The sequence below is a fragment of the Theobroma umbraticum genome, unplaced genomic scaffold (assembly GCF_002168275.2).
Source record: "Theobroma umbraticum cultivar Fairchild unplaced genomic scaffold, ASM216827v3 scaffold_95.0, whole genome shotgun sequence".
In the NCBI taxonomy this organism is placed as follows: domain Eukaryota; kingdom Viridiplantae; phylum Streptophyta; class Magnoliopsida; order Malvales; family Malvaceae; genus Theobroma; species Theobroma umbraticum.
The window spans coordinates 8799655-8827590 of NW_018397257.1; the positions used below are offsets into that span (position 1 = coordinate 8799655).

The window sequence follows — 27936 nt, forward strand, 5'->3', positions numbered from 1 at the left end:
TTTTCTCGCTTTATGGAGTGCATGGAAGGAGGTGATTCGTGTCACGTGGGAAGTCAGTGGATGGCACGTGCCAATGACATCAACTTCCAGAAACATCTTTTCCGGGTTTAAAGCTTCGAACCGCTTCGCGGTTCTTCTGGTATTTGCAAGGTTTGGTGCTGAGGTGCAAGCAGAGTGGCAACAGACATGGTTCTCTATCAGCTGAGTTTCTGAATCTTATGCTTAGATTCTTCCACTCTCTGCTTCCTTTTAACCTTTTTTTTATATGTCAAGTTCTATCTTTGAGCAACATTGTTTTTATAGGCCAAGATTCTGATATTTATGCCTTTTGGTTGATTCATACTCTGTTAATTCTGTGAGCTCGGTGATGTTTAGGATGTGGAATTGTTGATCTAGTTTCTGGTTGTGTTACTTTGAGGTTTATAAACTGTGTTTACTTGGAAGTTGCAATATTGTTTATTGTATTAAATCATTTCTGGATATGATCAAACCTTACAGTATTACTCTACGATCTGATGCTTAATTTTGCGGTTGTTTAGTTTAGGGATTCTTCCATTCCTACTCTTTATTCTGTGATTTGAGCAGCGGATGGATCATGCTTTAATCCCTTCTTTAGCCATGTATCACTAGGTTCAGTTTGGTGGGTAGGTTGGGGGCGGAGATTTCGCTTTTGGGGATGAACAAGAGAGAGGTCAGTTCTGAGGTCTTGTATTGGATGTTAGAGAATAAATCTACTTTAATAGAATTTACTTTAATCTTTTAAGTTTATTAAAATTCGTTGTTGACTGATTACTATAGAGCATTTTATCAAATACAAAAAAAAATTATTGGAGGGGTAGAATTACAAAATTTTACAAAAAGTAAAAATATATTATAAAATTTTAAAATTTTTGAGAGGACGGGATGTATGGTTAAAATGTTTTATTGCATTAGCCGGGTTTCTGTCCTCTAAAAATTTTAAAATTTTATAATATATTTTTATTTTTCTTAGAATTATATAGTACGAATAATTTTTCTATTTGGTGAGATGATTACACAGTAATTAGTCAATAAGTAATTTTAGTTGACATAAAACTTATCGTGGTAAAATTATTTCTCAAGCTCTATTGCCCTAAGACCCCACAATCGACCCACCACTTTTTGCTGTTGAAATCTTAGTTCTGCCATTTGATGGGGTGGTGCGGTGCTATGTCGTGGGGGTGTTATATTAGAGGTTGGTTGTGTTGAACTAGATGAAGGTATTATGCTGATTTCAGAACGTGTGTTTCAACTTTTCAGGAAAATTATATATTGATAGTTTTCATGTATTTTTCTTAGATGAAGACTAAAATACAAGGAATTTCCTCCAAGTAAAACATATTGCAATAGAATTATTTTTCAAGCTTCATTGCCCCAAGACCCCATGACCGACTCACTTCTTGTTCACCGTCCAAAGTAAAATCTTGGTTGTGCCACTGAATGGGGCAATGCAATGTTGAGCTGTGGGGCCATTATATTAGAGGTTGGTTGTTTTGAACTAGATGATGGTATTATGCTGAGGTCAGAACATGTGTTCGGACTCTTGAGGAAAATTATATATTGATAGTGTTCTTGTATTTTTCTTAGCTGAAGACTAAAATACAAGGAATATTCTCCACTTCTCATATATCAAGCACGCACAACCTTAATGGTAATCTATCGCTGGTTGAAATATATGGAACTTACATGCGTTAGGTTACCACGGTTTTGTGTTTTAAGAAAAAGCACCTTCACAGTTTTTGTCCTCTGATCTTGTTTGGGAAAGGGGTAAGTGCTCACTTATAAGCCATAATCCTTGACCATCCACCCAATAGAGAGTGGATTGTGCTTTCTTTGAGGGCTATCATGAGTTTCTTACATATAGTGTCATTTTTCGAATTGGAGTTGGTATATAGGAAGTGGAGGACATTATTTATATTTTAATCGGGAAGAAAATATTTCCATATTTGGTAATGGAGAGAGTGTAACTTTCTGTTTGCAAAGGGAAAGTTACAACTTTTTCTGATTATAACGAATAGAAATCCTGTCCTTTTTGTTCCCTGTTTCCATTTTCACATTAAGCGTCTTGACTTTGAATTGAATGATAAAACATTAGTTAACGGTGAAATAAAGTAATTGAATTGTTTTGCTTTTAAAAACACTTATACTTTTAATTACACAATTTTTAAATAAAAATAAAATTAAGTATTAGATTTATTTTCTGTTGGGTATCGCCTTTTTTCGGTTTGTCTGGTTTTTCTTTTCACTATCCAATCTTTCAATGTCTGTAAAGTTTTTTCTCTTTAGCTTTTGAGGTTTGTTCAATTTTATATTTATCAAAAGTATCTAGAAAAACTTCCAAAAGGCTGAATGATTAGATTGTGAAAAGAAAAGTAACAGAAAATGACAACAGTCGATAGAAAAGAAAACCTAATGTTTGATTTTATTTTTGTTTAAGGGTTGTGTAATTAAAATTTGTTTTAAGTATTTTCAAAAGCAAAATGACATCAGTTACTTTGTTTCATCATTAGCTAATGTTTTATCATGAAATGAAAAATTAGAACGCTTGGTATAAAAATAGAAAAAATAATTAAAAGTTAATGTGTAAAAATGGAAACGAGGCGCAAAAAGTGGTAGGGAATTTGCATTCGATTATAACCTTTGCTTTTCTAAGCTAAATTCCAGATGATGTTTATATTATATATCATTTGGGTCTTTCACATCAGTTCACATGGCTTAGGCTCATCAATTTAGACCTTATTTGGCATTGCTTTACGGCCAGATCTTCAAAAGTTGTTCTGGGTAACCATTGCAATACTAAAGAGGTCCTCAGTCTTGAATTGAAACTGCCTTTTAAGTTAGAAAGGTGGTTTTTTATTCACTCCATTTATAAGGCGGAACCAGGCTTTAAAAATCTAAGAGACAAACTGGAGACATTCCAGTGATCGAAGACGAGCCAAGACAAGTATGTGGTATCATTTATTGCTTTTTGTCCTTTGTTTCTTTTTGCCTCTTTCTTGCTCTTCCCATGTATTACGATTAACCCTTTAGTCTGTTATTCTTGATGCCTATATTCAACCATGGTGGCTTTTTATGGTCAACAGTTTCTTGGACAGTGCCTAAGAGGCTGCGGAAAAGGTCTTGCATCTTCAATATTCCATGACAAGTGTTATCTACATGGTCTTCTCGCCTCTGGAACAGATCAATTAAGGACTAAAACTGAAACCCCAAACAAAGTTCAATCAGTGGTTGTGACGAGCAATAGTTCCATAGTCTTCATTATGTGCATCAGTTGGTATTTTATCAGTTTCGTAAGATTGTATAGTCTTTTACTAGCAAGCAGTAACTTAGGAAAGAGGATGACCTTATTACTGTATTTGATAGCCTACTACTTGATGATGGAAATTGGTTAATAGAGTTCTCTATCTTCTGCATTTCAAATGATCACTGTTTTATTTGAGCTAAGTTGCATGTATTTTCTCGTTGGAAGAGTTGGGTTTTGAGATCTGAAAAGCCCAATAACATGTACTACAAGCCCTTAACGAGCGTTACAAAATGGGATGGACGTAGCCCAAACTGAACTCTCTCCATCACTCAGTTCAAGCCTTTCGAAAGTGCAACCTTGTTTCTTGGGCCCAATCAAATCCTCCTTCCCCGGACTGTTGTCTACTGGGGTAGAAATAGAATCAAACAATAAATCAGAACATGTACTCAAATTTTGGAGATTCTATTATGTACCTTTCAGTGTTAAATTACGATTCCGTTGTAGTTTTATACAACAGAAAAGCAACTTATATTCTTCTATAGCTGCTAAGCTCCGCCAATCATTTTCCACTGAGAATAAAAGAATCGTATTCTCTCAACTGCTCTTAATTGACAAGGAAATAAGAAATGAAATATATTCCCTATGGATTTGCTGTCAGATTGACCATGTACATTTTGTTTACCACTTCAAAACGAATATCGAGTTTCCACAACTAATTTGATAAATTCATTGATTTGATCTCAATTTACGAACATAACCTTTACTTTAATTTGATAAATTTTTTAATCAAAAAATAACTTTCTCGTACAATTACAGTGACGTATCATTATCAAAATAAATATTATGAAATATTATTTCACAAATTATTCTTTATAGAAAGTCTTCATCATTGAATTAATAATTATATATAAAAAAAAACATTCATATTTGTTTTTATTTTTCCTTGAGGGCTTCTCCGCATCATTTGCATATTTGGTATAGTATTTAATTAATAAACTAACTTCAAGCTTTCACGGGGCTTCTGATTTGTACGGAACTCCTTTCTTACAAAGTGCTCATCATAGCTACTTGAGGAATTTTGTTTGGTTTTTGGGGAAAAAAAAAAAGGATTTTGTGATGATGGAAGTTACCATGAAGCCTCTTGGAGTTGGATTTGGACTATATCATTAAGCAAAGAATTCTCTTGACAATAACAATGTCCCAATGAAAGAGATTTTGAATAAAGTGGATTAGCACAATGCCATGGATGGTCTGAATTTGATTAGTTTGACTAACCAAAAGGGCTTTTCATTTTGATTGGTTGGGGGGTTTGGTGGTCCCAAAAATCACGTTAATTCCAATTGTTTATTAACAATAAAAGCATATTACCACCATTGTAGGGGAGTCTAATTTGGCTGTCGTCAACTAATTAATTGAGTTCTTAATCTTTTGAACCAAAGTCAAATCCCTTTTCCATCTTGCTTCAACCACTCCGTCATCAAATCAAGAAGATCCACTCCTAAGCTTCTAGATGAAGGTTGTGCTTAATTTGTGAGGAACCAACTTCATCCCTAACCCGGGCCTCTGTCGGTTCATGTGGAAAAAGGGTGGAGAAAAAAGGTAGATAAAAGAGAAAAAGGTTGCCTTCCACCGGCCAAGGCAGACAGTCCAGTAAAAAGAACTTATACTAATTCTACAAGGAGAATAATAACACCATTCCTTCTTGCCATGGGCTTTCCCTCTAGTAACTTTTTTATGCTGAGACCTTTTTGTTCTCTCACTCATCTCAAGAACATGAATCATTGTTAACATGAAGATGTTGAAAAGTTGCTTAGTAGAGTACCGAGGCTTTGTCTTGCCTTTTGAGAGTTAACCCAGACCGCAGAGAGGGAAAGTAGACCAAGCAAACTTAACGGTGACAATTCGAACTTTTTTCCACAGTGGAAATAGACATCATATATCCTTCTCGAGCAATTAAGATACAGACATCATCCATGCGTGAGCTTTGTTGCATCACATCGAGCACTTTTGCCAGCCATAGACCCAGATTACCCATCATATAACATAAACTGTGATTCTGTGAAACAGTTCAGAGGTTCTTCGGAGTGCTACGTGGCACTCCGAAGCCTCTTCAATGCCTTTTGTTTTCGATACCGTCGCAAGATCAAAGGAAAAAACGAAAAGAGTTGAACAAAAAATATACCAAAACACAAAAGAGAGGAGAAATTAGTTTAAAAAAATTCAAATTTTTATTATAAAAAACGATCACATCTGGATTATTTTCAATGATATCAAATCAAATAATATAATGTTGTATTTTATATTATTAATAACTAACTTTACCAACAACTACCAATAAATTTATTTTTGTCTTATCTGGTTCCAATTTCTTACATTATTCTTTCCGTCCAACATAATTTAAATTATAAATCTTCCTATCAATTAAGACAAAAATGTAAAAATAATCAAATAATTTTTACAAACTAACATAATAATCCAAATTAAGACAATATTTTTCACCGGCGTAGGAAGGGGGCATTCCTCTCTAGTCTTGTAGTGTCACATTGATTGGCCATCTGCTTTAGTCTTTGCAACATTTAATGGACAATGACAGCATGAAAATTAAACTTTGTTCCTATCCCACTTCGTCATTTAATGCAGATATAATTTATCTATTTAATTAAGCCACGTGCTTACTTTAAATAATAAGACGTGTCGAAACCATTGGCATAAGTTTCCTCTTTGTCTGTGCGTTTTCATGAGGCAAATGATAGATACGACACTTTAAAAAAATAAATAAATATTTAATTTTATTTATATTTAACGTCAGAGGAAACCCATGGGCAAGGGTTAGCTCAGGGTTGCTTTTTCGAAGATGTCCCATGAATAATCAACTGAGATGAGGAAAAAGCTACATGCTGGCATTGCGGACACTTTGATCATCTTTATCTTTTTTTGATACTAGAACTAAAGTTAACGTCAAAAGAAAAAGAGATAACCATAAACAAAAGTTTAAACTAAAGGTACAAACTTTAGACAACCAGAATACTAAGTAGGTACTGCTTTGCAATGCTTTGCCTGATAACATGTGCCAAAAGAGGGTCACATTTCTCAAAACATATTCAAAAATATTAAATATGATTTTTTATTTGAGTAATGAGGATTTTCATTGTATTATTTGATATATATATATATATATAGATATACACCTTTATTATTAATTAAGATCAATTACTCAAGTTTCAAATATGGTTAACATTTGTTTAATAAAAAATTCATGAATTGTTTTAAAAATATTATTATTATTATAAAGAGTTAAATTAAATATACTCTCACCTCTAATGAAATGTTTATTTTTAGATGCACTTTGTGATGATTCACAATAGAAAATTTACATGCGACAAGGATAAAAGCGAAAAGTTGGGAAATCAAAAAGTATCATTTCCTTTTCCTCATAAAAAGGAATAATTTTTTTTTAAAAAAAAAGGTCAATAAAGGAAGTCAGCACATTTCATCGCTTTTCTTTTCCAAAGAAAATATGAGGATCTGAAGTTTGGTGAGCCCCACTCAAAAGAACCCCTGCTGCTAAGTAAACGTCCTAAACAAAAGCTTCTTGCATCAGGTATTGACTTGAAATCATCCACTGAGCTCATGCTCTTGACATGATACTGACCAAACTTTTCCTATTGGTCAAAATTCTGAGATATGCGGTCCCATGTCGAAACGTGGCCCAAAAGTAGAGGGTGACATTGTATTTTCAAATTACCCCCTTTAAAAGCACCTTCCTTCGTGAGTCGCTCCCCTTGCGTAGAATCTGTTTTTATACTATCACTTTTCTCCCTTTTTTTTATTTTAGATAATAGTCCCCCAAACGTCCGTTAACCGTACGGACAAGATCCACTCTTTATTTAAAAAATATTTATTAATAAATTAAAAAATACGGTATATAAATAATCTTCTACGATGGAGCCCACTATAACTCTACTAACTCTATAGGAATCGTCGCATCAGCGCCCCCTCTTACTGGTTACAGAGAAAATAATGAATTTTGTTTTTTTTCCCTTTATTTTGTCGTTTTGTTGATTGCTTTTCAAATAGTGCTCAACTTAGCACTGATGAATGACACGTGTCGAGGAAGGGTCATTGTACTCTACTTCAGCTCTGAGTCTATTAATGTTCAGTGGATTTTCGTGCAAAACAAAACGAGGAAGGCGAGAGCCTGAGACCGCTCCAGGGGATTGGCCATTGGGCGGTGAGGTCGACCGTCGTTTTTGCAAAAAATGGCGTGAATGAGGTGGTGGGTCCCGGTTTTGGTCGCCTGCTGCCGTTTTCGCCTCGGCAGATATGTCCCCGATAGAGTGACGTATATGGTTTTCTCCTTTGTTGCATTGACTGTTTTGCCCTTGAACTTAATATGCAATGTTAAACAAAGTTTTTGATAAAGTATTAATACAATAGGAGTAATTAGAAAGAATTAATTAATAACCAATGAGCCATATTTAATTAGTTTTTACAAGTGATTTAGGTTAATGCATAATGAGTTTGAATTAGGCGTCATGGATGAATTGTATTAAATGGTTTGAAATGTATGCACATAATGCAAGCTCTCAAGATAAAGATTATATTATTTTTTATTTAAGAAAAACAATTATGTCATTTTCTCATTCAAAGACCATTAGATTATTAGACTCTTTATTACTTCTTTTCAAAAATATTATTTTTTGTCTTGTCATAAAGTAATGAAAAGGTACACAATTAGGTAAGGTAAAATATTTCGTATCTTACATTTGTAAGATATAAAATGAGTAATGAATTTATAAATAAGAGTTTTATTTTACTTAACCAATATGTATTTTTAATTAAAAATTGGACCTCTGACATATGTATAATAAGTATCATGGACACCAAATATGTTCATTGTATTGCCTTTTATAGGACAGTTTTGAACTTTCATAATATTAGTAAAATAAATTTTTTTTATAAATATACATAAGTACTTTTAATTAGTAAGTATCATGAAATTACAAGTATGTTTAATTATCTATTACATTTTATATAGAATTTTTGTTCATACATGAATTTTATTTTATTATATTCAAAAATTTAATTCTATTTAGTTGTCAATGCAAGTATTTAATCAATTAATTGAATTTATGAATCTTTACTTTCACTAGTAATATTTGATGCATAAGAGATATTCGGATTGAAGTAAGTTCCGATCAAAGTGAGTCATTCTCTTTTATGAGTGAAAGAATTAATGCAACGAGGAGTTACATAATTTGGTGAGATAGAATGTTACATATCTCACTTTTGTAATAAATAAGATGGATCTTGAGCTTATAAATAAGAATTTTCTTTCTTTTAATAGAAATGCATTTTGAATTAAAAATGTGCTCTTGTAACATATGTATAAAAAATATTATAGACATCATATATGTTAATTGTATTGCCTTTTATAAGACACTTTGAACTTCCATAGTATTAGTAAAATAAATTTTCTTTATAAATATACATAAATATTTTTAATTAGTAAGTATCAGGAAATTATGAGTATGTTTAATCACATAGCATTTTATAGAAAATTTGTGTACTTACATGAATTTTACTTTATTAAGGTGCCAATGCAAATATTTGATCAATTAATTCAATTTATGAATCTTTACTGTCACCAATAAAATTTGAAGTAACAAATACTAGCAATTGCAAAACATAAGTGATGTTAATAAAGATGGGAAAGGTGTAATTATAGTAAGTTGGAATCCGATTATGTTCATTGCATTTTAGAGAGCATTTCTGAACATCCATATTATTAAAAAAATAAATAGTATTGATATAGATATAAAAGTATCTTTATTAAATATCGTGAAATTTTAAATATATTTAATCACACATTGTATTTTATAGAGAATTTTATTAATTTTATAAATATTTTTTTTTATTTTTGAAGTAAATATTTGATCAATTAATTAAATTTATGAATTCTTATTGTCACTAGTTATATTGTTCGTTTGAACTTGATGGCTTCACATCCATTGAAAGTTAGTCACATCCGTAACCGTCAGCATTTGGTACTCTCTCTTTAGTTTCAATAGTTCACTAAAAGCTTTTTGTTTAGTGAATCGCAAGCCTTTTAGAAAGAAAGACAAATTAAAATGTACAGGTTTGATTGCGAGAATTGACGATGAAGAAGGTAATCGGGAAATAACGTTTCATTACTAAATATTAAACTTTATTGAGTTAATGCAAATATTGAATCAATTAATTGAGGTAATGAATCTTTATTGTCATCATTAAGATTTGATAAAGATGTTTAACGATCGTGGACACTACAAATGTTTGTTGTTTTGCATTTTATAAAACATTTTTGAACTTTTATAAGATTAGTAAAATAGATCTTATTTATAATTACACACAAGCATTTTTAATTAGTAAATATCACAAAATCATGAGCATTTTAATCACCGTTTGTTTGTTATATGAAATTTTTATATTTTTTGAATATTAAATTTTATTGAGTTGTTAATGTAAATATTTAATCAGATAATTTAATTAATGAATCCTTACTATCATCATTAAGATTTAATAAAGATGTTAACAATGCATGTATAATAAGTATCATAAATACTAAAAATGTTCGTTGTATTACCTCTTATAAAATATATTTAAATTTTTATAAAATTAGTAAAATAGATCTTGTTTACAAAATACAGGTAAGTATTTTTAATTGGTAACTATTTTAGTTAAAACAAAGAAGAACAGAACTGTCACGGCACCCCTGACCCTTCAAATTCGTACCCACCAGGGGTACTCCCACCCATAAAAACTTCTACAAAGCCAAAGCACGAGAAAGTCGTTAAACGTTTTCATACAAAAACAAAAGAAGAAACACAAAAAGTCATTAAGACTCATCCGACATTTTGTTAAAGCAGCGGGCGTAAATTCGTCATTAAAAGCAACGTCATAGCCGTCACTGTCCATCACCTATCAAATGAGTCATTATAGGCGCGCGTCTTCCCAAGTCTTCTCTCTGTGCTTCTATAAAGAAAGGCTCACTCTCTTTCAATTCGTTTTTCGGAGCGTGTCTCTCCCGCTAACGGTAGCATCTTTGTATTCTGTTTCCTGCTTTTTGAGTTTTCATCTTGACACTATCTCTCTATAGTTCAACGGCAATGTCTGGACGTGGCGCTGGTGGTCGTAGTCGCGGTCGCGGTCGCGGTCGCGGCGGTGGTGGACGTGGCCGGGGACAGGACTCTGGTCGTGGTCAACCGTCTCCGTCTCTCTCTCGCGGTGGCGGTGGTGATAGAGGAAGAGGTCGTGACGCTGGTGGAGGTCGTGGACCCTCTGGTCCTCCTCCTTATTCCTCTTACACTCCGCCTCGTCCTCAGGTGGCTCCTATTCAGCCTCCTCCTCAGGTGGCTCCTACTCAGCCACCTCCTTCTGCCCCGTCGACGTCTACGGCTCCGGCATATCATCCTTCGTCGAGTTCTGGTGCGGAATCACTGATGAGGGAGTTCCCGCAAAAGCTTACATTGGAGCCAGAGGCTGCGACGACGGCGCCTCCTCCTCCTCCGTCGTCGTCAAAGGCGATTAGGTTCCCACAAAGGCCTGGTGTAGGTCGAGTCGGTAGAAAATGTAGGGTTAGAGCCAATCATTTCCTCGTTGAGGTGGCTGACAAAGATCTTCATCACTATGATGTAACTCTCTCTCTTCTTTTTTCCTGTCTTTCCTATTGATTTTTAGCCACTCCCTACTCTTGTCATTTGTTGGCCTTCCTTCGTTGTTTTAATCGTTTTATTTTTGTAAGGTTTTTTCTCTTTTGTTTTTGTTTTTGCTTATATCTCTGTCCTTTTTTTTAATTTTTATTTTTAATTCGTTTTCGTTTCTGTTCGTGGAAGGCTTCTAGTAATTTCTTTTATAGATTTTTTTTTAATTTTAATTTATGTTAGAAGCAAATTATGGAGGATTTCAACTGTTAATTATATGCTTATATTATTTACGCTACTTTGTTTATTCCCTGTTCTTTGAGTATATTAGTGGTTTCTTCTGTTTGGTTATTTATTTACCTCATTGCCATCTCTGTTTTCTTTTACATTTTTTCGTTTCTCTTTTAATAGCTTTTGGTACTTTATTATGGGTTATAGGTTTCTATAACTCCTGAGGTAACATCAAAGAAGGTGAACAGAATTATAATGCAACAATTTACTGAGTCGTACAAGCAGTCACACCTTGGTGGTCGGTGTCCAGCCTACGATGGCGGGAAGAGCTTGTACACAGCTGGTGCGCTGCCTTTCGAGTCAAAGGAGTTTCTTGTTAAGATAACGGATGAAGACCAAGGTGGTAGTTCATCTAGTTCAGCAAGGTAATATTGTTGTATATTAAGATGGTGTCTATATGCAATTTAGTTTTTATTTAGTGTCATTTTTGTCTAAGGGTTATTTCTCTGGTTGTCTGTTATTGCAGGAAGGAACGGCAATTTAAGGTGGCGGTCAAATTGGCATCGAAACCTGATCTTCATTATTTGTGGGAGTTCTTGCGTCGAAGGCATTTTGAAGCTCCTCAAGAAACTATTCAAGTGCTGGATGTTGTTCTTAGGGCTAAACCATCTGAGATGTACTCGCCTGTTGATAATCTTAGAATGTTCAGTATTTGTTGTTAGTAAATTGCTGACACTAAACTTATATGCCTCTGTAGCGGATTAATCTATTTGAAACTTCCTTTTGCAGTTATACTGTGGTGGGAAGGTCATTTTTCCACCCACATTTAGGTGGTAAAGGAGGGCTTGGTAATGGAATAGAGTACTGGATGGGGTATTATCAGAGTCTTCGGCCCACTCAAATGGGCTTATCTCTTAATATAGGTAGCTGTTCCATGCTTGTTGTTCCTTCATAAGATTTGTGTAGCCACTTGTACTTAATGTTTTAATTGTAGTTGAACTGGTTTTGCTTTACAGATTTGTCTGCTCGATCATTCTATGAGCCACTTTTAGTTACGGACTTCGTTACCAAACATTTCAGGCAAATAAGCCTGTCAAGGCCTCTGTCTGATCAAGATCATGTTAAAGTATTATTCTCCTTTTCCTTCTGTTCTTACTATTTCTGTGTATGGTCACTCATTTGTTTAAAAGTGTTATATATCATCAAAGTGGTTGGAATTTCTTATATGTTGTTTCTATCACCATGATTTTTAGGTGAAAAAGGCCTTGAAAGGGGTGAAGGTGCGACTTACCCACATGGCGTATGCAAAAACTTGCAAAATCGTTGGCATATCCAGAATGCCAATAAGCCAGTTAACGTCAGTTTGTTATAATTGCTTATAATTATTTGAAGCTATTTGAAATACTAAAGTAACTTTTTTTGGGCCAGTATGGTAGAATTGTTTTTGGGTGACCTCTGTTCTGTCACAATTTGATTGCTTGGGGCTGTCTCATATGTTTGCTACCCAAATAAGTTCCATATTCAAATTGATCAGAGTTAATAATCAACTTGTTCCAGAATATATTTCATGCTAGATATGTGAGTCAATAGCTACCATCATCGCTGTGCAAAGACCTTAAACTACTCGTCTGGATGATACTGAATGGTAGATTATAAAATATTTGAATGGGATTGTGAGGGATATCTCAGGAAAGAGAGAGGTGCTTTACAAGATGAAGATTTCTCTAATAAGTAAAATAATTGTATAACATTTGATTCCTGAACCTTTTTTTCTCTGTTATATTGTCATCAATGGTATAATGCTCTCTTTTTTTTCCTGTATTCTAACTCCTTTTCTCTCCTCCTATCTAGTCTTTTTATACTTTTGTGCAAATTTCGGTTTTGTTAGGTTTACTCTTGACGACAATAGAACAGATGTGTCTGTGGTCCAGTATTTCCGTGAAAAATACAATATTGTGCTTAAATATGCATCATTGCCTGCCATTCAATCTGGAAGTGAAGCAAAACCTGTTTACGTGCCAATGGAGGTTCAGTTTATATGGATATGGAATTATTTTCTTCTTATTATTTTTTCACCATTTGCAATACTGATATTTTTGACCCTTCTCTCATATATGATTTTGTTTGTTATGCAGCTGTGCCAAATTGTTGAAGGACAGAGATACACAAAAAAGCTAAATGATCAACAAGTAAAAGCTCTGTTGAAAGCAACCTGTAGACGTCCATCTGATAGGGAGAGGGATATTAAAAGGGTACAGCAACATTGAGATACTTTCTTCTGATAGCAGGACTAATTTTATGTTGATTAATTAAGAACAATGATTTGCCTTGGCATCTCATGTTGCTGCAGATGGTGCACAATAATAATTTCAACAGAGAAGAGCGTGTAAATGATTTTGGAATTCAAGTTGGACAAGAACTTGCATTTGTTGATGCGCGAGTTTTGCCTGCTCCAATGGTAAGTACATGCCAAGATGTTATATTTTCAAGAGAAATCATGCTTGGTATTTTAATATGAAATGTGGCGTTTGAATGTTTTGGTTGCTGCAGCTTAAGTATCATGATACTGGACGAGAACGAAGTGTTAATCCTGGGTATGGGGCATGGAACATGATCAACAAGGTGCTATACTAGTTTTCTTTGATTGTGTCGTTCATTTCCTTTGGAAAAATTATATATTTCTGAAGCAGTATTATTAAAAAAATAGAGAAATCAGAACCAAGTCAATATGATGTGTCAGCCCTTTCTTCTTGCACCAAAGATTAAATTTCCAAAGGAACTGGAGTGGCACGTGTTTTCACATTGTATGTTTGACATTGTAATGTGTCTTAAATTCTTTTGGGGAATTTATATTGGATAAACTCTGGGCGTGATTGGAGCATCTTTAATACTATGTCCAGTTGAAAATTTGCAGAATGATGCTTTTCTTCACTGAGGGTTTAGAAGAATGGTCTCCTTGGAGTTACTAGTAGTGGAACCCTATTTACATAGCCCGTGGAACCTGAAGGCAAATGTAGTCGTTTGTGTGAAGTGTTGTTAGACCATGATTTTTCACTGATTTTTTTTTTGTTATTTGGTTCTGCAGAAAATGGTGAATGGTGGGAGAGTGGATTACTGGACTTGTGTGAACTTCTCCTCCGAATATAAAAATATATCAGAGCACTTCTGTCTGGAACTGGTGAAAATGTGTAATAACAAAGGAATGGTATGCCGTGCAGTTTCTTACATGTTGATTTTTTGTTTGTTATCCAGTAATTGACTTGATTTTTCATCTGCTTGTTATACAAGGTATTTTACCATACTGCTTCAGTCCGTATTCGTTCAGCTCGTCCTGATAGAATTGATGAAACTCTCTTAGCTGTTTACAAGGAATCTACAGGGCAGAAGAGGCCACTTCAGTTGTTGATAATTATTTTACCTGATGAGAGTGGCTCATATGGTAAGAGATCCAGATTTAAAAAGTATTTCGACAGTTCTAGTTTCTCTTTGCAACTAAAATCGTTTTGCTTACAGGGAAAATTAAACGAATATGTGAGACGGAGTTAGGTATTGTTTCTCAATGTTGTCAGCCCAAGCAAGCTTCAAACTTTAGGCCTCAATATCTTGAAAATCTTGCTCTGAAGATCAATGTGAAGGTACTTTTTCTGCCTCATTGGTTATTTGGGATTTATGATGTTGACTTCTTTTGGTATTTGTTTAGTCATTTTTGAGAATTGTGAATTTAACAGGTTGGGGGACGTAATACCGTGCTGAATGATGCTATTGAAAGAAAAATTCCTCTTGTAACTGATATCCCTACAATTATATTTGGTGCGGATGTCACTCATCCAAAGCCCGGGGAAGATTCTAGTCCTTCAATAGCTGCAGTAAGCATAGTCATGTTCACCATTGTCCCTTTTCTGTTTCTGCATCCTGTTAAGAGGTAATTGACTGGCTTCAGGTGGTTGCTTCAATGGATTGGCCAGAGGTTACTAAGTATCGAGGAATAGTCTCTGCCCAGTCTCATCGGGAGGAAATAATCCAGGATCTCTATAAAATAGTTCAGGATCCTCAGAAGGGTGTTGTTCATAGTGGAATGATTAGGTATGGAGGTGAATATGGTTTTATTTTTAGGACCATGTTACAGTGTTATTGGAAGATGTCTACTTATTTCCATAATATTGCTTGTTTCTTCAGGGAATTGCTTATGGCTTTCTATAAATCAACTGGGCAAAAACCTTCCAGGATTATTTTCTACAGGTAGCCTTTGTTTCTGATCACCCAAATTCTTGAATGTTTTTAGTGGCATTACTGATCTTGTGTTTTTTAATTTGGCAGAGATGGAGTTAGTGAAGGCCAATTTAGTCAAGTTCTGCTCTATGAAATGGATGCAATTCGAAAGGTATATTAAAGGTTTGTTTTTTTGGTGGTGGTAGGGGCGGGGGGGATTGTAGGCCTGCTCTATCACTTGGATTAAGTGACAGCTCAGTGTCTTTTGAAAAAGAAATCTAATTGAGCCTGACATCAGCCTGAACTATAAGTATTGTCTTATAAACTCATAACTCCTATTATTTTGAATGCTATATAGTCTGTTATATGGTTCTTTGTATGTCAAATTACTGGGGCATTTATTTAAAATGGAAATACAAAGATTGTATGGAGTATGTGATTTTTCATCTAGCACGGTATGCTTAATAATGTCTGCTACTTTTTATTTGTGCAATGTTTGGTGTTTTGGTTTGCTGATGCCAGCAATTGACTTCCTTCCAGGCTTGTACATCACTACAGGAGAATTATATGCCACCAGTTACATTTGTTGTGGTGCAGAAAAGGCATCATACTCGCTTATTTCCTATTGAGAATACCCTAACAGATAGGAGTGGCAATATTCTAGCAGGTAATTAATGTTATAATAGGGATTGATCATATTCTTTGGACCTCCCTTGCTCTAGAATTGTATTAACTTTTTACCACAATCATGTTTTGCAGGTACTGTTGTTGATACTACCATTTGTCATCCTACAGAATTTGATTTTTATCTTAATAGTCATGCTGGAATCCAGGTAAACTAGGCTTGCCTTCTAATATGATGATCACTTTATACAATTATGATATGCTTCTTGTGTCTGTTATTGTTTTTCTTTTTAATTGGTATTTTCTATTTTCGTTACGTAGGGAACAAGCAAGCCAACTCATTATCATGTCTTGTATGATGAAAACAAGTTCACTGCAGACAACTTGCAAGTGCTCACAAACAATTTATGTTACACGTAATGGATCTTTCTCTATAATCTGAATTAGTGTGTAATAGATAATTCACAAATTAGTTCTACTTATTATATAATAATTGTACTCATTTACAGGTATGCAAGGTGTACTCGGTCGGTTTCCATAGGTTAGTGATCTTTTTGTTTATTGCTCTTAAATCTGTTTTCAGGTTGTCATCAGTTTATTCCTAAGCCAGTGTTAACAGATAATATCATGATTACATTTGCAGTGCCTCCTGCATATTATGCTCATCTAGCAGCTTTTCGGGCACGCTATTACATAGAGGATGGAACTTCAGACAGTGGCTCCACAGATGTGAGACGGAGTGCAAGAGACAGAAACATGGAGGTTCGGCCTCTCCCAAGCATCAGAGAAAATGTGAAGGAAGTCATGTTTTACTGCTGAATAGGCATGTCTTTCTCTGTTTATGTTTTTATTTGGGTTTCTTTCACCAATGCATCGTTGTTTAATGGGTGGTTATTTAGGGTATCTTGAAGCCTTCAACAACATACATATATGTTACACTTACATTGCCTCGGTTAATATTGCCAATAGCTTTTGAACTTTTTGTTTATCCCTGGAAGTCGGGGACTGCCCTCTTGATAATTCTTTTTGGCTCAGGGCTTGTTTGGTTTTTGTGTACATGTCACAGATAGAGGTTTTCTTGAGCTGGATACTTTTGAATCATATTGCTCAGTTACCAAGGTGAAATGTGGCTGTGTACAGAGTAAAACTATTATCAAAAATATGTTTATTGAAAAATATGTTTTAAAGTATGACTTCTTTTTCTGGCCTTTGACATGCAATTGTATTCAGATATTTGCTACCTGAGGGGCTAAACTAACAAGTTATAAATCATGCTTTATTAGTCCTTCCATACATCTATCATTTCCCCTCTTTTTAACACTTACATGGTTGACATGACTCTTGATTGATGTTGCATTAGTATTCCCTAGCCATTGCCAGAAGAAGAGCGAGGAAATGGATTGTAAAAAACAAAGTTGTTTTTGGTACACATTAGTTAGTATAAGTGGGAGGGTACAAAAATAGTTAGGAAATGGAAAACAGATTTTGCTTTTGGACCATGTCATGAAGTTTGGGGAAGAGATTGGAACTGTGGATCTCACCTTCTTCAAAGAAGACTAAGCCAAGCTTAAATTGTTCTGTAACTGTTATAGAAATAAAAGGGATATTAGCCAATCATGATAGTTTAACTCAATTCTAGATTTTCAAACCTAAGCCACCCATTAGCATCAAATATCAATATGAGAGAAAAAAAAAATACTAAATAAATTGATCATAGTGACAACATTTTCTTAAGGGCAATACCATATCAAAAGGAAATAATTCACTATCCGAAATAAATGCAAAAAAATATTAAAAAAATTTCATTGCAAAAATATTCTAGTTTTACATAAGATAGATATGGTTCCTGCATAGTTCATTGGTTCTTATATTCTACCCTGTCCTGATCTCATTGGCCTTCAAAGCAAAATGCATTCCTTCTTCCACTTGGATAGCTAGCTCTAATTGTCCATTTCCAAACAGCATCTTCCTTTTTTTTTGTCCGGTAGCTTGATCGTTCTTTAAAAGCCAAAAGGATTAAAGACTGAAAAAGCGGCAGCTGTTGTTGGCACCTGCGCAACCCTTTCGTTGTTCCACCTATTTCTCATGTTATTTGCACTAATAGCGCTCTGCAATCCACAAAATAATCCCATCAAATATTTCCTGTGATGCAGCTGTAAATTAACTGATATGTATATATAAAAGATGGGGTACAAATCTTCTATTGCACGGTCAGTTAGGAAAAGGAACAGGAAAATACCTGTGGGTATGAATGCTGAAATGGGTGACTGCGATTTTGGGCAATCATATGCCCATGCATCCGCTCCCCATGTTGACTTGCAAAGCCTGGAATCTGTGCAGGAACCTGAAAGTGTCGAAACAGGTGAAGTTTAGTACTCATTATCAACCATAAGGATGAAGTGAGCCTATCAACTCATAATCATACTTATTCAATGGCCTTAAGTTACTGAAAGACTTACCATAGGAAATGGGGGATAACCGAAGATTGGATATGTTGGAGTAATAGAAGTGTTGAAGGGTCTAGGTATTCCTCCCATTGTTCGCTGTCTGTGAGCGAGTTGACAAATATTGCTTCGCTCCTCTTTAGTCTGTGCCATGGATACATGTAGAGGTTTGCGGTGAAACATGATACCTACGAGCAATCAGGTGATTAACTAATTAAAGCTCCATTATCAAACACAAAAGGATCAAGGCAATCCTGTGACCATGTCACAATATTGTAGATGCACAGTGGAAGAAAAAAGAAACGCAAAATACTAAAAGAAGCCTATTTATTGAGAGATTTTAAAGGATAAATTCAGAAATTTCATGCTATAATCAAAACAAAAGAAATTTCTACGACTTATGAGAATTTAGAAAAAAAAATAACTACTAAAATTAAATTAAACTTAATAAACTACACTTGCATACTTACCATTGAAGATTCTGATAGCTCGTTCAGCGTCTTCGAATTTGAAAAAGCATACAAAACCAAAACCTCGACTTGTTCTATTATTATTTCGCATAATCTTAACAGATTTGATCATTCCACATATGTTAAAAAATTCTTTCAGTTGATCTTCATCAACGTCATCATTTATGTGTTTTACATATACATTGAAACCCTACAAGATCAGAAAGCAGAAAAAAATTAAAAAAATAAAGAAAAAAAATGCACCCGAAGTAAAAACTCTGGTCATTTTCTCCTACCTTGTCTTGTTGAAGTTGCTCCTCCAGTGACATTCCCTGAAGCTGACGCTGAAGCGTGTGTTGCCGCTCTTGTTTCTTCAGTGCCTTTGCCACATATAACACTTTTGACTCTGCATATATATACAGCATGGATCAAGTTGATAAATTACTAACGTTAGATTCAGAACATTGATAAAAATTGTCATCATTCTGGTCATGGTTTTCCAAAAGGGAAATGGGCTTACCGAGTTGTGCTCCATTCATAGACTCCTCAGCCTTTTTGGCATCCTCTGGTCTCTCAAAGTTTACAAAGCCAAACCCTTTTGAAACTCCATTGGAGTCTCTTGAAATAACCAAGCTGGTAATGTTTCCAAACACTGAAAACTTTTCCTGCAAAGTTTCTTCCGTCACGCTCTGCTTCAAATTCTTCACATACAGATTTGTATGTTCGACGTCAGATTGAATTCTGTCCTCCTTTTTCTTGAAAAGATCAACATAGCTACAGCATAGAAAAGATATGTAGATACTGTTAGTACATGTTCAGTCATCAACAGAGAAAAGCAAAGCTTATAAAAGTATAGCAGCCGTAGGGATAATTGCTTTACATACATTCTCTTTCCTTCGATGTAGTGACCATTAAGTTCTTCAATAGCTTTTTGGGCAGATTCTGGTGTTTCAAACTGAACATAGCCGTACCCTTTGCTGTTTCCATTGTCAAACACTTGAACTTTGCAAGACAAAATATTTCCGTAGTTTGAAAAAATAGCTTGAAGCTTCATGTTGTCGATTGAGGAGTCCAAGTTCTGCCAAATATCCAAATTTCCGAATCAATATATAAAAGCAAACATTTAATTAAAGATAAAATGCTTCACTCCATCAAAAGAACATAGTAATACGTACCTTGACAAAAAGATTTGCATCCTCATTTGTTTTATAGTCATCATGTCGCCACATCACTCGAATGGCTTTACCATTCATAAGTGTATTGTTCCTTGTAGCCATGGCTACCCTTGCTGATCATCAAGAGAAAAAAAATTAAATTAAAGTATGAAAATTGATAATAAATATTTATATATATATATAATGCAAGCAAGCATGACCCTGATATATGTATATCTTAATTTTATATGTCTAATTATTTATGCATGGCATAAATAAGAGAGCTATAGCATGCATGCGTGGTTATTGTTTTATTAACAATCACTTCATTTAATGCATGTAGTTGAACTCAGTACATACCAGATTCCGGCTCAGCAAACTCTACGAAACCGTGACGTAGAGATTGTCCGGTGTTGTTGTCCTTACAAAGTACAGCAGAAACAAATCCATTCATGCCAGAGAAAAACTCGGTGAGTTGCGCTTCAGTCACGGTGGCATCAAGGTCACCGACGTACAAAGAATTCAGGTTCGCCGTCTCCATTGATGAAACTACAGGTGTAGGCAGCTGATCCATATATATATATATATAAAAATATATTGATCAGTGTTTCAAACGAATGAAAAACTGGGGCTAGCTTGAGTAAGCGAAAAAAGGTTACAACTCAAGAAGAGGAGAGGGAAGAAGATACAAGAAGAAGACGACGAAGAAAGAGATAAAAGTGATAGGTGAAGAAGAGAAGACTCGTATATATAGATCGAAAGTAGTTTTCCTAGTTCGAGCGCAAGTTTATATACGTTTCCTGCTGGGAATAGTGGAAAGTTAACTTTACGTACAGAGATTGAGACGAAGTAGTTTTCCTAATTCGATTATAAGGCTATAGAGTTTCCTTATTACGGGAGGATTTGAAGTTTTTTTTAAACAGAGATAACACATTTATATTTTCATGGGGTCAATGAGTCCAAGCCCATTACTTAGGTCCATAATATAAATGTACAGTGATTAATTAAAACGTAAAACAAATAAATCAGGGATTGTATTTAATACACTGATAAACTGCACTTCATTAAAAAATAAATTTAAATTTTTTTAAAAAATTTGATAATTGATGTAACCAATTTTCTTAAAAAAACAAATAAAAACAAATCTTTTATCTTTCTCCAACTCCCTCTAGCCCAATTGTGAAAGCAATCCCCCCTTTTTTTATATCATCATTTTAGATTAATAGTATATTTGAATGATATGCGAGTTGGATGGATAGAAGGATAAGAGATTGGAAATAGCTCTTCTCCCTAGTGACAGTAACAAATTGAAGGACAGGAAGTAACAAATGCAAGAAGGTTTGTATAAAATTAAAAATTAGCTGATAAAATAATCCTGTATTGAATGTAATTTACACCGCTGCCAATAGTGTAACCCCCTAAAACCTGTAATTTTCCTACATGGCTGATGATAATACACTCGGAAACAAAGCAGAACCGTGGAAATGTAACCTAAAATTGTATTGCACACTGTGGCAGCCCTTGGCAGCAATCAAATAATTAATCATGGTTCAGCCAATTGCTATACATACCAAACCGGCCAGAAAATTTACAATGAAACCCAGAGTGTTTGTCCCAGAGTTCTTGCAGTATATGCTACAAAAACAGTAGACCGGCAAGCATAAATACATGTAGAAGTAAAGCTTTTATGCTCCTTGGTTGATTCTGTGGTGAGCCACCGTCACTCATCTGCCCCGCATTCACGAATTCACTTCTTCCTGTATTGACATTTGCAGTGACATTGACCGACATTGAACCTAACCACATGCACAAGGGAGTAGATTCAGGATTGATGTAAACTCAATGAAATCACTCAGCTGCTTATAAAGTCTACTTACTTTCAACACATGGATCAGTTTTGTAATTTCACATGGCATTGTTAATAATCTGTAATATCATTATGGTGAAAAGCACCAGTTTACAGGACTGACGAGTTTGTTGCAATGTAGATTATATTAACAAAATCTATTCTCATGTCAGACTCCTAAGGCACATTTTTGATGACGTAATTTGCACTTACAGTCATAGTTGGTCCATCCAATCCGTTGATTCGCTAGATCATAAACAAAGATTTTGTCTTTTAGAACAAGATCTGCAAAAGGAAGATGGTGAAACTTTGATCTGGGTTGCTGCTTTCATCATGAAGGCAAAAGTCATCCAGCTAATTGATCAAAGCACTAAATCTCATGCACCAGTTAATCTTACACTAACAAATAGCTAATTGTTCAAATCAGAACTTTATGAAAATTAAACACTTTCCAAAAGGCCCAAAATTTCAAGAAGCCTACAAACTATGCACTCTCCAATTAATCAAAACATTCTGCTCAGCGAAAATACCTCCTAAAATTGTTATCCCTTGGCCCTGAATTTTCTGAAAGCCAATGCACCAAACGGCAGCACCACCCTGTAAAAATCGAAGTCACCCATTTCATTCAGAAATTTGGGATATCAAATAAAAACAAAACAACACAGATACAAGGGATTCATTCAGGATACAGTTAGATTTTAAAAGCTTGTTTCAATATGCTTCCACTTTGCAATTGAAACATTAATTAATGATTAGACAGCAGCAAATGAAAAGAAAAAGATGAAGAACATCAGGCAAGGAACACAGATTACAAAGGCTGCAGCTAATAATGAGAGACAATCCACCATATACCATTAAATGTTAAAGGACTAATTTTTATAGATGCATTACTTGGGAATAAAATTATTGTTAGCTAAATAATTTATTATTAAGGGGGAAAATAAAATAAATAAAATTGACTTGAAAGGGTGAGAGTTATGGGGAAAGCTTGCCAAATATATGGAACCAGTTGAAGGGACCCTATACAACAATTGTTCCAAATGAAGAAAACCAAACAGATCCTCAACAATATAATAAAATGAAAAAGAAGATACAAGTAGATGGAAGATGCATGTCCAAAGCTTTAGATGACTCACAATAGAATTCTGCTGTACAAGATAGTCCTGAGGATTTAAAATCATGGATGCACCGCCAGCAAAGTTCAGACTAACTTGAGGGAATATGTCAGTGACACTGAAAGAATGTTAACATAAAGTCAGTTACAATCATCTTAGAAGATAAAACACTTGATGAAAACAAAATGAAATAATATCTGAGGGAAGTCAACTTGGAGGATATCAGGTAGCATTGATTTCCCTTGGAAAGAACAGGGCGCACAGTTTGTGAAACAGCGTTTGTGATCTAGACAACAGGAGAATAATTTTTGATCATTAAAGACATGCTTCACAATCAGATATACATGTGTTTCATTAACAAGAAAGACAAACTTAGCAGGTGAACGGCATAATTTTTTCAAAAAAAATGCTGATGAATCTTCTTAAAAATGTCAATCTCAGTAAAACCTAGCAGAATACTTACAGCACTGACAAAGGCATCATAAGCTTCATCAGCTAGGTATGCCAAAGTTGTCCCAGAATCAACTATTGTTCCTTGGTTGCTTGATGTTGAAAACACTGATGGGTCAATTGATAAAACTTGTCCACCAACTGAAATGCTCCGCAAATCAAGATTATAGTGAGGCCTGAAATTTTGATGGTTCAAGAATGGTTAAGCAAATTACCATCAGAAATTATATATTCCAATCATAAAGCATGTTATCAAACAAGCAGAAAGAAGATCTTTGTTTTTTCTTTTGATAGACTCAGAAAGGGGGATTTCAACTTGCGGCCTCTATGTCGAAGGGGATCTATTATCGAGGCAATGCCTCTGCCACAGAAGGAAGATCATTAAATATTTAAAATATTATAATCAGCTGAAACTTGTGAAGTTGTTAGATGATTATCAGTATCATTGTGAAGAACTCTCCAAATAAGCAAGTCTAAATTGGTGGTCTAATAGCTGATGTAAGTAAACATGCTACGTAACATATATCGCACTAGGAGGAAAAAAGAGTTATATCCATCAAATGACATTCAATAGCAGAAAGAAATCACCTCTATTTAAACTATGGAAGATATGAAATTTTAAACCTCCAATGGCATTACCCAAAGGTTAGAGCTTTATAACATCTTTCGACATTTCAAGAATGTTGTAAGCTACTTTTATTATTAAGACTGATAATTAAGCCAAAGAGAATAATCTAACCACAGCTGTCTTAATCTTCTTATTAAATTATATCTACTCTGACTCATGCCATTAATAGTTTATATTGGAACTAAGAGATATTTCTATATTACATTTGAAAATAAATTATTCAAATAGAAGAAAGCTGCAAATAATGAACATAACAATGTCCAAATGACAGTCAGCTTCAACCAAATAATGGAAGAAATTATGATCAGAAGCTAGTAGAATTGATGATTGATTAACCTTGTTCGAGACATTAATCTACCCCAGTATAGAGACAATTGCTAAATACAAGGACTATCCAATATTTTAGTAACATAAACCCAGATTTCCCATAAAGTTCAGAAAGCAGATAGTATCATTGTGATTTATTACTTCATTCTCTTGGAAACTATGCCATAACCATGAAAGCCTGCAGAAATATCATTATTTTTAACAGTCTCAGATGAGGTGGCCTAGCAAACATGGTGCCCTCGATCTGTTCATATGCTGGTACCATTTGAACCAGAAAAATAGAAGTCTAATTAGCAGATTGGAAAGCAACATTATCATCAGGCTTTTCGTCATGCTCTGTTTGATCTCAACACCAGAAAGCTAGTCAAATAATGGTAACTTGCTTCAGAAAGAGTAGAACATCAAGCTGATAGAACTAAGCATGTACAATTATGTGTCTTATTACCACTACGTGTCACACAAAAGATAAAAATGTTTTTCATTTTACAGATAATAAGGAAAAAGCTACCAGTTGAAAATCAAAAGGCACAGAAAGTGTAAATAACTAAACAATGAATTACTGAAGATACAAAAAATTCTGACTTAAGGTGCAATTCGTTTCTGTCATGCTTTCTCCTCCAAGCCTTTCAAATATCACTAAGTGCTTACGGTTATAAATTATGAAAATGACAATTTCAAAACCAGGAGCAGGCAAAAAGTTTAATTATGGAAAAAACTTACTAAAGCATAACAAAAAGAAATAGATATGCAAGGACCACAAACAGAAATGATAGAAAACCAAAGCAGCTACAATGAGAACATACTGTGATGGGACAAGTGGAGTGTAAACCATATTTGGCTCCAAAATCTCGCCTAAAACAAGGATACCCCCACCACCATTATTTCCTATTAAGCAGTGGGAAAACACTTTAGGTGTTATTCCCTGTGATGAAAGTTGTGAGATTACAGACAAACTCTGCTGCCCAAACCCAAAGATTCCATCAACCGCTCTATCTGACTTTGTCAAGTCTCCAGTCTGTAACATACTACACCTGTTTCACAATCCACAACTTAAGCCAATAAATTCCACTTTAAAATCAAACAAATTAAAAAAAAAAAAACATGATTAGTATCTTATTGTTGACAAATTCTGTCTAGCTCACCCAAACATAATGGGAGCTGTAGAATTAGTAGTCATAGATCCCTCAAGAATTGTATTCAAATGCAACAAATCCGATGCATAATAGCCCGATGTTCCACTACCATCTCCATACTGAAATGTGTAACTGCACTGATTGCTCTGACCTGAACAGCCAGAATCTGATGATTGGACACCTGCACTACATCTTTGGTCTGAACATGAGACTAATGAAGCTGTTGATGAGCTTCCAGGATCATACAAATTAAGTTGAATCTGTAACAAAAACGGAGTAGCTCAAGTCCTTTTGTTTCAATCAATTACCAAATTGAAATAATTTAAGATAAAAATAAATATAAGGAAAAGTGAATTTTACTTGAAGTCCACTAGATTGAGGACAACCATTGCAGGAATTGCAACCTATCCATAAAACATCACTCCCAGTATCAATCTGTACATAGAAATCCCTTGGAGGAGAACCTATTTGTATTTTTGTATAATATAGCCTATAAACAAATAAAACAAAAAAAAATCAGTAAGCTTTAAAGAAAAATGAAAAAGAAGGAAACAGAAAACAAAGGCCAAAGCAAAGCAAAGCAAAATCAAAGAGAAAGAGAAAAAGCATTACTATTTAGTAAATATAATTAATAAGCTCAAAAGGAAAAGGAAAAGGAAGGACGACTGCCTTATAGCCGTTAAGAGAGAGTAAAAAGAAAAGAGACTAAACAAATGAAGAACAGAGAAAGAAGCTGATAATAATGATAAATAGCAAATACCCACAAAAACCCATCAAAAAATTAAACTTTTCAATTCAAATTCAGAAACCCATGAACCAAAACCAAGTCCAAACTCAAATAAAATTTAAAAATAGAAAACAAAGGGAAAAAAAAAAGGAAGAGCTCTTCCGACGGTAAAAAAAATAAAATTTGATTGGAATTTATTTACCCAACAAGAAACGGATCATAGGTGCCTTGAACAGGAAAATCCACGACACCACCCGACGACTGCAATAACCTTCCATGCCTGACTCTATCACGTTCTCTGAGTCGACTCAGCTCGAGTTCATGACTCGCCAGAGGAACCCTTCTCTCCAGCTGCAAAGCCGCAGGAAAACCACCCACAACCAGCGCAGCCTCCAAAACCAACACTGTTATCATAAACAAGGCGGGAAAAACCGCCGCCATTTCCCTTTCTCTTACAAAACTTTGTAGTACCATGCCTTCGTCTTCCTCTTCTTCTTTCTTCTTTTATAATTTAATGTATCCCCGAAACAGAAATGGGAAATTCGGAAGAAAAAGAAGGTGAAAGGCTGGAAAACTTAGGGGCTGTGAGGGAAGCTAGAAAACAAGAAGGAAGAGAATTTGAAGACAAAGATTTGGAAGGAATGAGTTTGGGTGAGGGAACATAGAGGAAAGTTTGAGAGAAAGCAAAAGACAGGGAGACGATGATAACTCAAGTTTTAAACAAGACATGGATTACGTTACGTTCCATATTTATATTAATATTTTTTATATTTTTATGAATATATGTATATAAGTAATTACAGTTTATAATTTTTTTTAATTATTTAAGTATTTCTCTTTCTCTTTTGTGTTCCTGTTCGGTGAGCTAACATCATGTGCGTATTTCGTACGCCTTTATTGATCTTAATGTGTTTTTTTTTTAATTAAAAAAATTCGGGTTTTATACAATGTAACAAAAAAAAAACCTCAACTAAGATATGGTGCGGTTGCATTTGTACCATTTTCTTGATTAGTATTAATTAAGAAAAATAATGTAGGCTTGTCTTTGTACCATATACTTAATTAGTAAGTAAGAAAATAATTTGGACAATTTGGTATAGTAATTGTATAATAAGAGGAGCAAATGGTTAATTTGATTTAAAAAATTTTATAACTAAATTAATTAAATATTTTCAAAAAAAATTAATTGAATCAATTGCGAATCAATTATTAACTAATTAATCAAATACATCAATCGGTAATAGAATTACTTGAAATTTTGTTGGACTCAAAGTCAAATTTTCTTAGTTTAATTTTTTTTCTATATAATTAGCTTAATAACATTAAGATATCAACAAGCATGATTAAAAATATCAAAATATTTCAATAAATATGAAAATATACTAAACTATACTTATTTATTTACATATAATCTTAAATTGGTTAATCCGATTAACCAAAAAAAATCAAAATTGAAACCTACCAAATTAACCGATTGGATCATAATTATTTTTGAATTAATCAAAAAATCAAATTAATCAAATCATTTTAACCAACTTTTTTTGATAAATTTGATAAAAATTAGTTTTAACAGAAAATTACTTACCTCTGATTGTATTCATTTATAAGGCAAAACAAAAAAAATGTTGATGCATATACATATAATTAATCATGTA

The 27936-nt window shown here is 34.2% G+C and overlaps 3 protein-coding genes and 1 long non-coding RNA gene across 4 annotated transcripts; 2 read left to right on the top strand and 2 right to left on the bottom strand.

Moving 5' to 3' along the window:
* The first annotated feature begins 906 nt into the window (after window positions 1–906).
* On the top strand, window positions 907–3438 carry LOC110412237 (uncharacterized). Its single transcript, XR_002444847.1, has 2 exons — window positions 907–2962; window positions 3102–3438. It is a non-coding gene; the product is annotated as an uncharacterized LOC110412237 (long non-coding RNA).
* Window positions 3439–10249: 6811 nt separating this feature from the next.
* On the top strand, window positions 10250–17198 carry AGO5 (Argonaute family protein). Its single transcript, XM_021422380.2, has 22 exons — window positions 10250–10935; window positions 11383–11600; window positions 11702–11851; window positions 11965–12098; window positions 12192–12301; window positions 12429–12532; window positions 13064–13202; window positions 13311–13427; window positions 13526–13633; window positions 13726–13797; window positions 14261–14380; window positions 14464–14614; window positions 14689–14810; window positions 14904–15041; window positions 15116–15258; window positions 15352–15414; window positions 15493–15556; window positions 15925–16051; window positions 16144–16217; window positions 16330–16424; window positions 16518–16549; window positions 16652–17198. The coding sequence occupies exons 1-22, from the start codon at window positions 10411–10413 to the stop codon at window positions 16825–16827; spliced, it is 2982 nt and encodes a 993-aa protein (XP_021278055.1). The 5' UTR covers window positions 10250–10410; the 3' UTR covers window positions 16828–17198.
* Window positions 17199–18008: 810 nt separating this feature from the next.
* Window positions 18009–20596, bottom strand: LOC110412903 (polyadenylate-binding protein 7-like). Its single transcript, XM_021423545.2, has 9 exons — window positions 20416–20596; window positions 20077–20189; window positions 19786–19979; window positions 19422–19675; window positions 19198–19307; window positions 18923–19112; window positions 18468–18640; window positions 18248–18352; window positions 18009–18116 (listed from the first exon to the last, which is right to left on the bottom strand). The coding sequence occupies exons 1-9, from the start codon at window positions 20594–20596 to the stop codon at window positions 18009–18011; spliced, it is 1428 nt and encodes a 475-aa protein (XP_021279220.2).
* A 781-nt stretch (window positions 20597–21377) lies between these two features.
* LOC110412391 (aspartic proteinase 36-like) lies at window positions 21378–26997 on the bottom strand. Its single transcript, XM_021422922.2, has 10 exons — window positions 26484–26997; window positions 25915–26044; window positions 25564–25814; window positions 25225–25452; window positions 23480–23642; window positions 23229–23302; window positions 23038–23134; window positions 22432–22498; window positions 22115–22186; window positions 21378–21851 (listed from the first exon to the last, which is right to left on the bottom strand). The coding sequence occupies exons 1-10, from the start codon at window positions 26753–26755 to the stop codon at window positions 21691–21693; spliced, it is 1515 nt and encodes a 504-aa protein (XP_021278597.1). The 5' UTR covers window positions 26756–26997; the 3' UTR covers window positions 21378–21690.
* Between the last annotated feature and the right edge of the window lie 939 nt (window positions 26998–27936).

Bases quoted from the DNA above. Each gene is read 5' to 3' on its own strand.
- AGO5 (XM_021422380.2), top strand. From the start codon at position 10,411: ATGTCTGGACGTGGCGCTGGTGGTCGTAGTCGCGGTCGCGGTCGCGGT. The intron at 15,042-15,115 runs GTAAGCATAGTC...GACTGGCTTCAG, and splicing joins CTAGTCCTTCAATAGCTGCA to GTGGTTGCTTCAATGGATTG. The intron at 15,415-15,492 runs GTAGCCTTTGTT...TTAATTTGGCAG, and splicing joins TCCAGGATTATTTTCTACAG to AGATGGAGTTAGTGAAGGCC.
- LOC110412903 (XM_021423545.2), bottom strand. From the start codon at position 20,596: ATGGAGACGGCGAACCTGAATTCTTTGTACGTCGGTGACCTTGATGCC. The intron at 20,190-20,415 runs GTATGTACTGAG...CTTGATGATCAG, and splicing joins GTTTGCTGAGCCGGAATCTG to CAAGGGTAGCCATGGCTACA. The intron at 19,980-20,076 runs GTACGTATTACT...GATATTTGGCAG, and splicing joins ATGCAAATCTTTTTGTCAAG to AACTTGGACTCCTCAATCGA.
- LOC110412391 (XM_021422922.2), bottom strand. From the start codon at position 26,755: ATGGTACTACAAAGTTTTGTAAGAGAAAGGGAAATGGCGGCGGTTTTT. The intron at 26,045-26,483 runs GTAAATAAATTC...ATTTGTTTATAG, and splicing joins TATGATCCGTTTCTTGTTGG to GCTATATTATACAAAAATAC. The intron at 23,135-23,228 runs GTTGACTTCCCT...ACATTCTTTCAG, and splicing joins TGCTACCTGATATCCTCCAA to TGTCACTGACATATTCCCTC.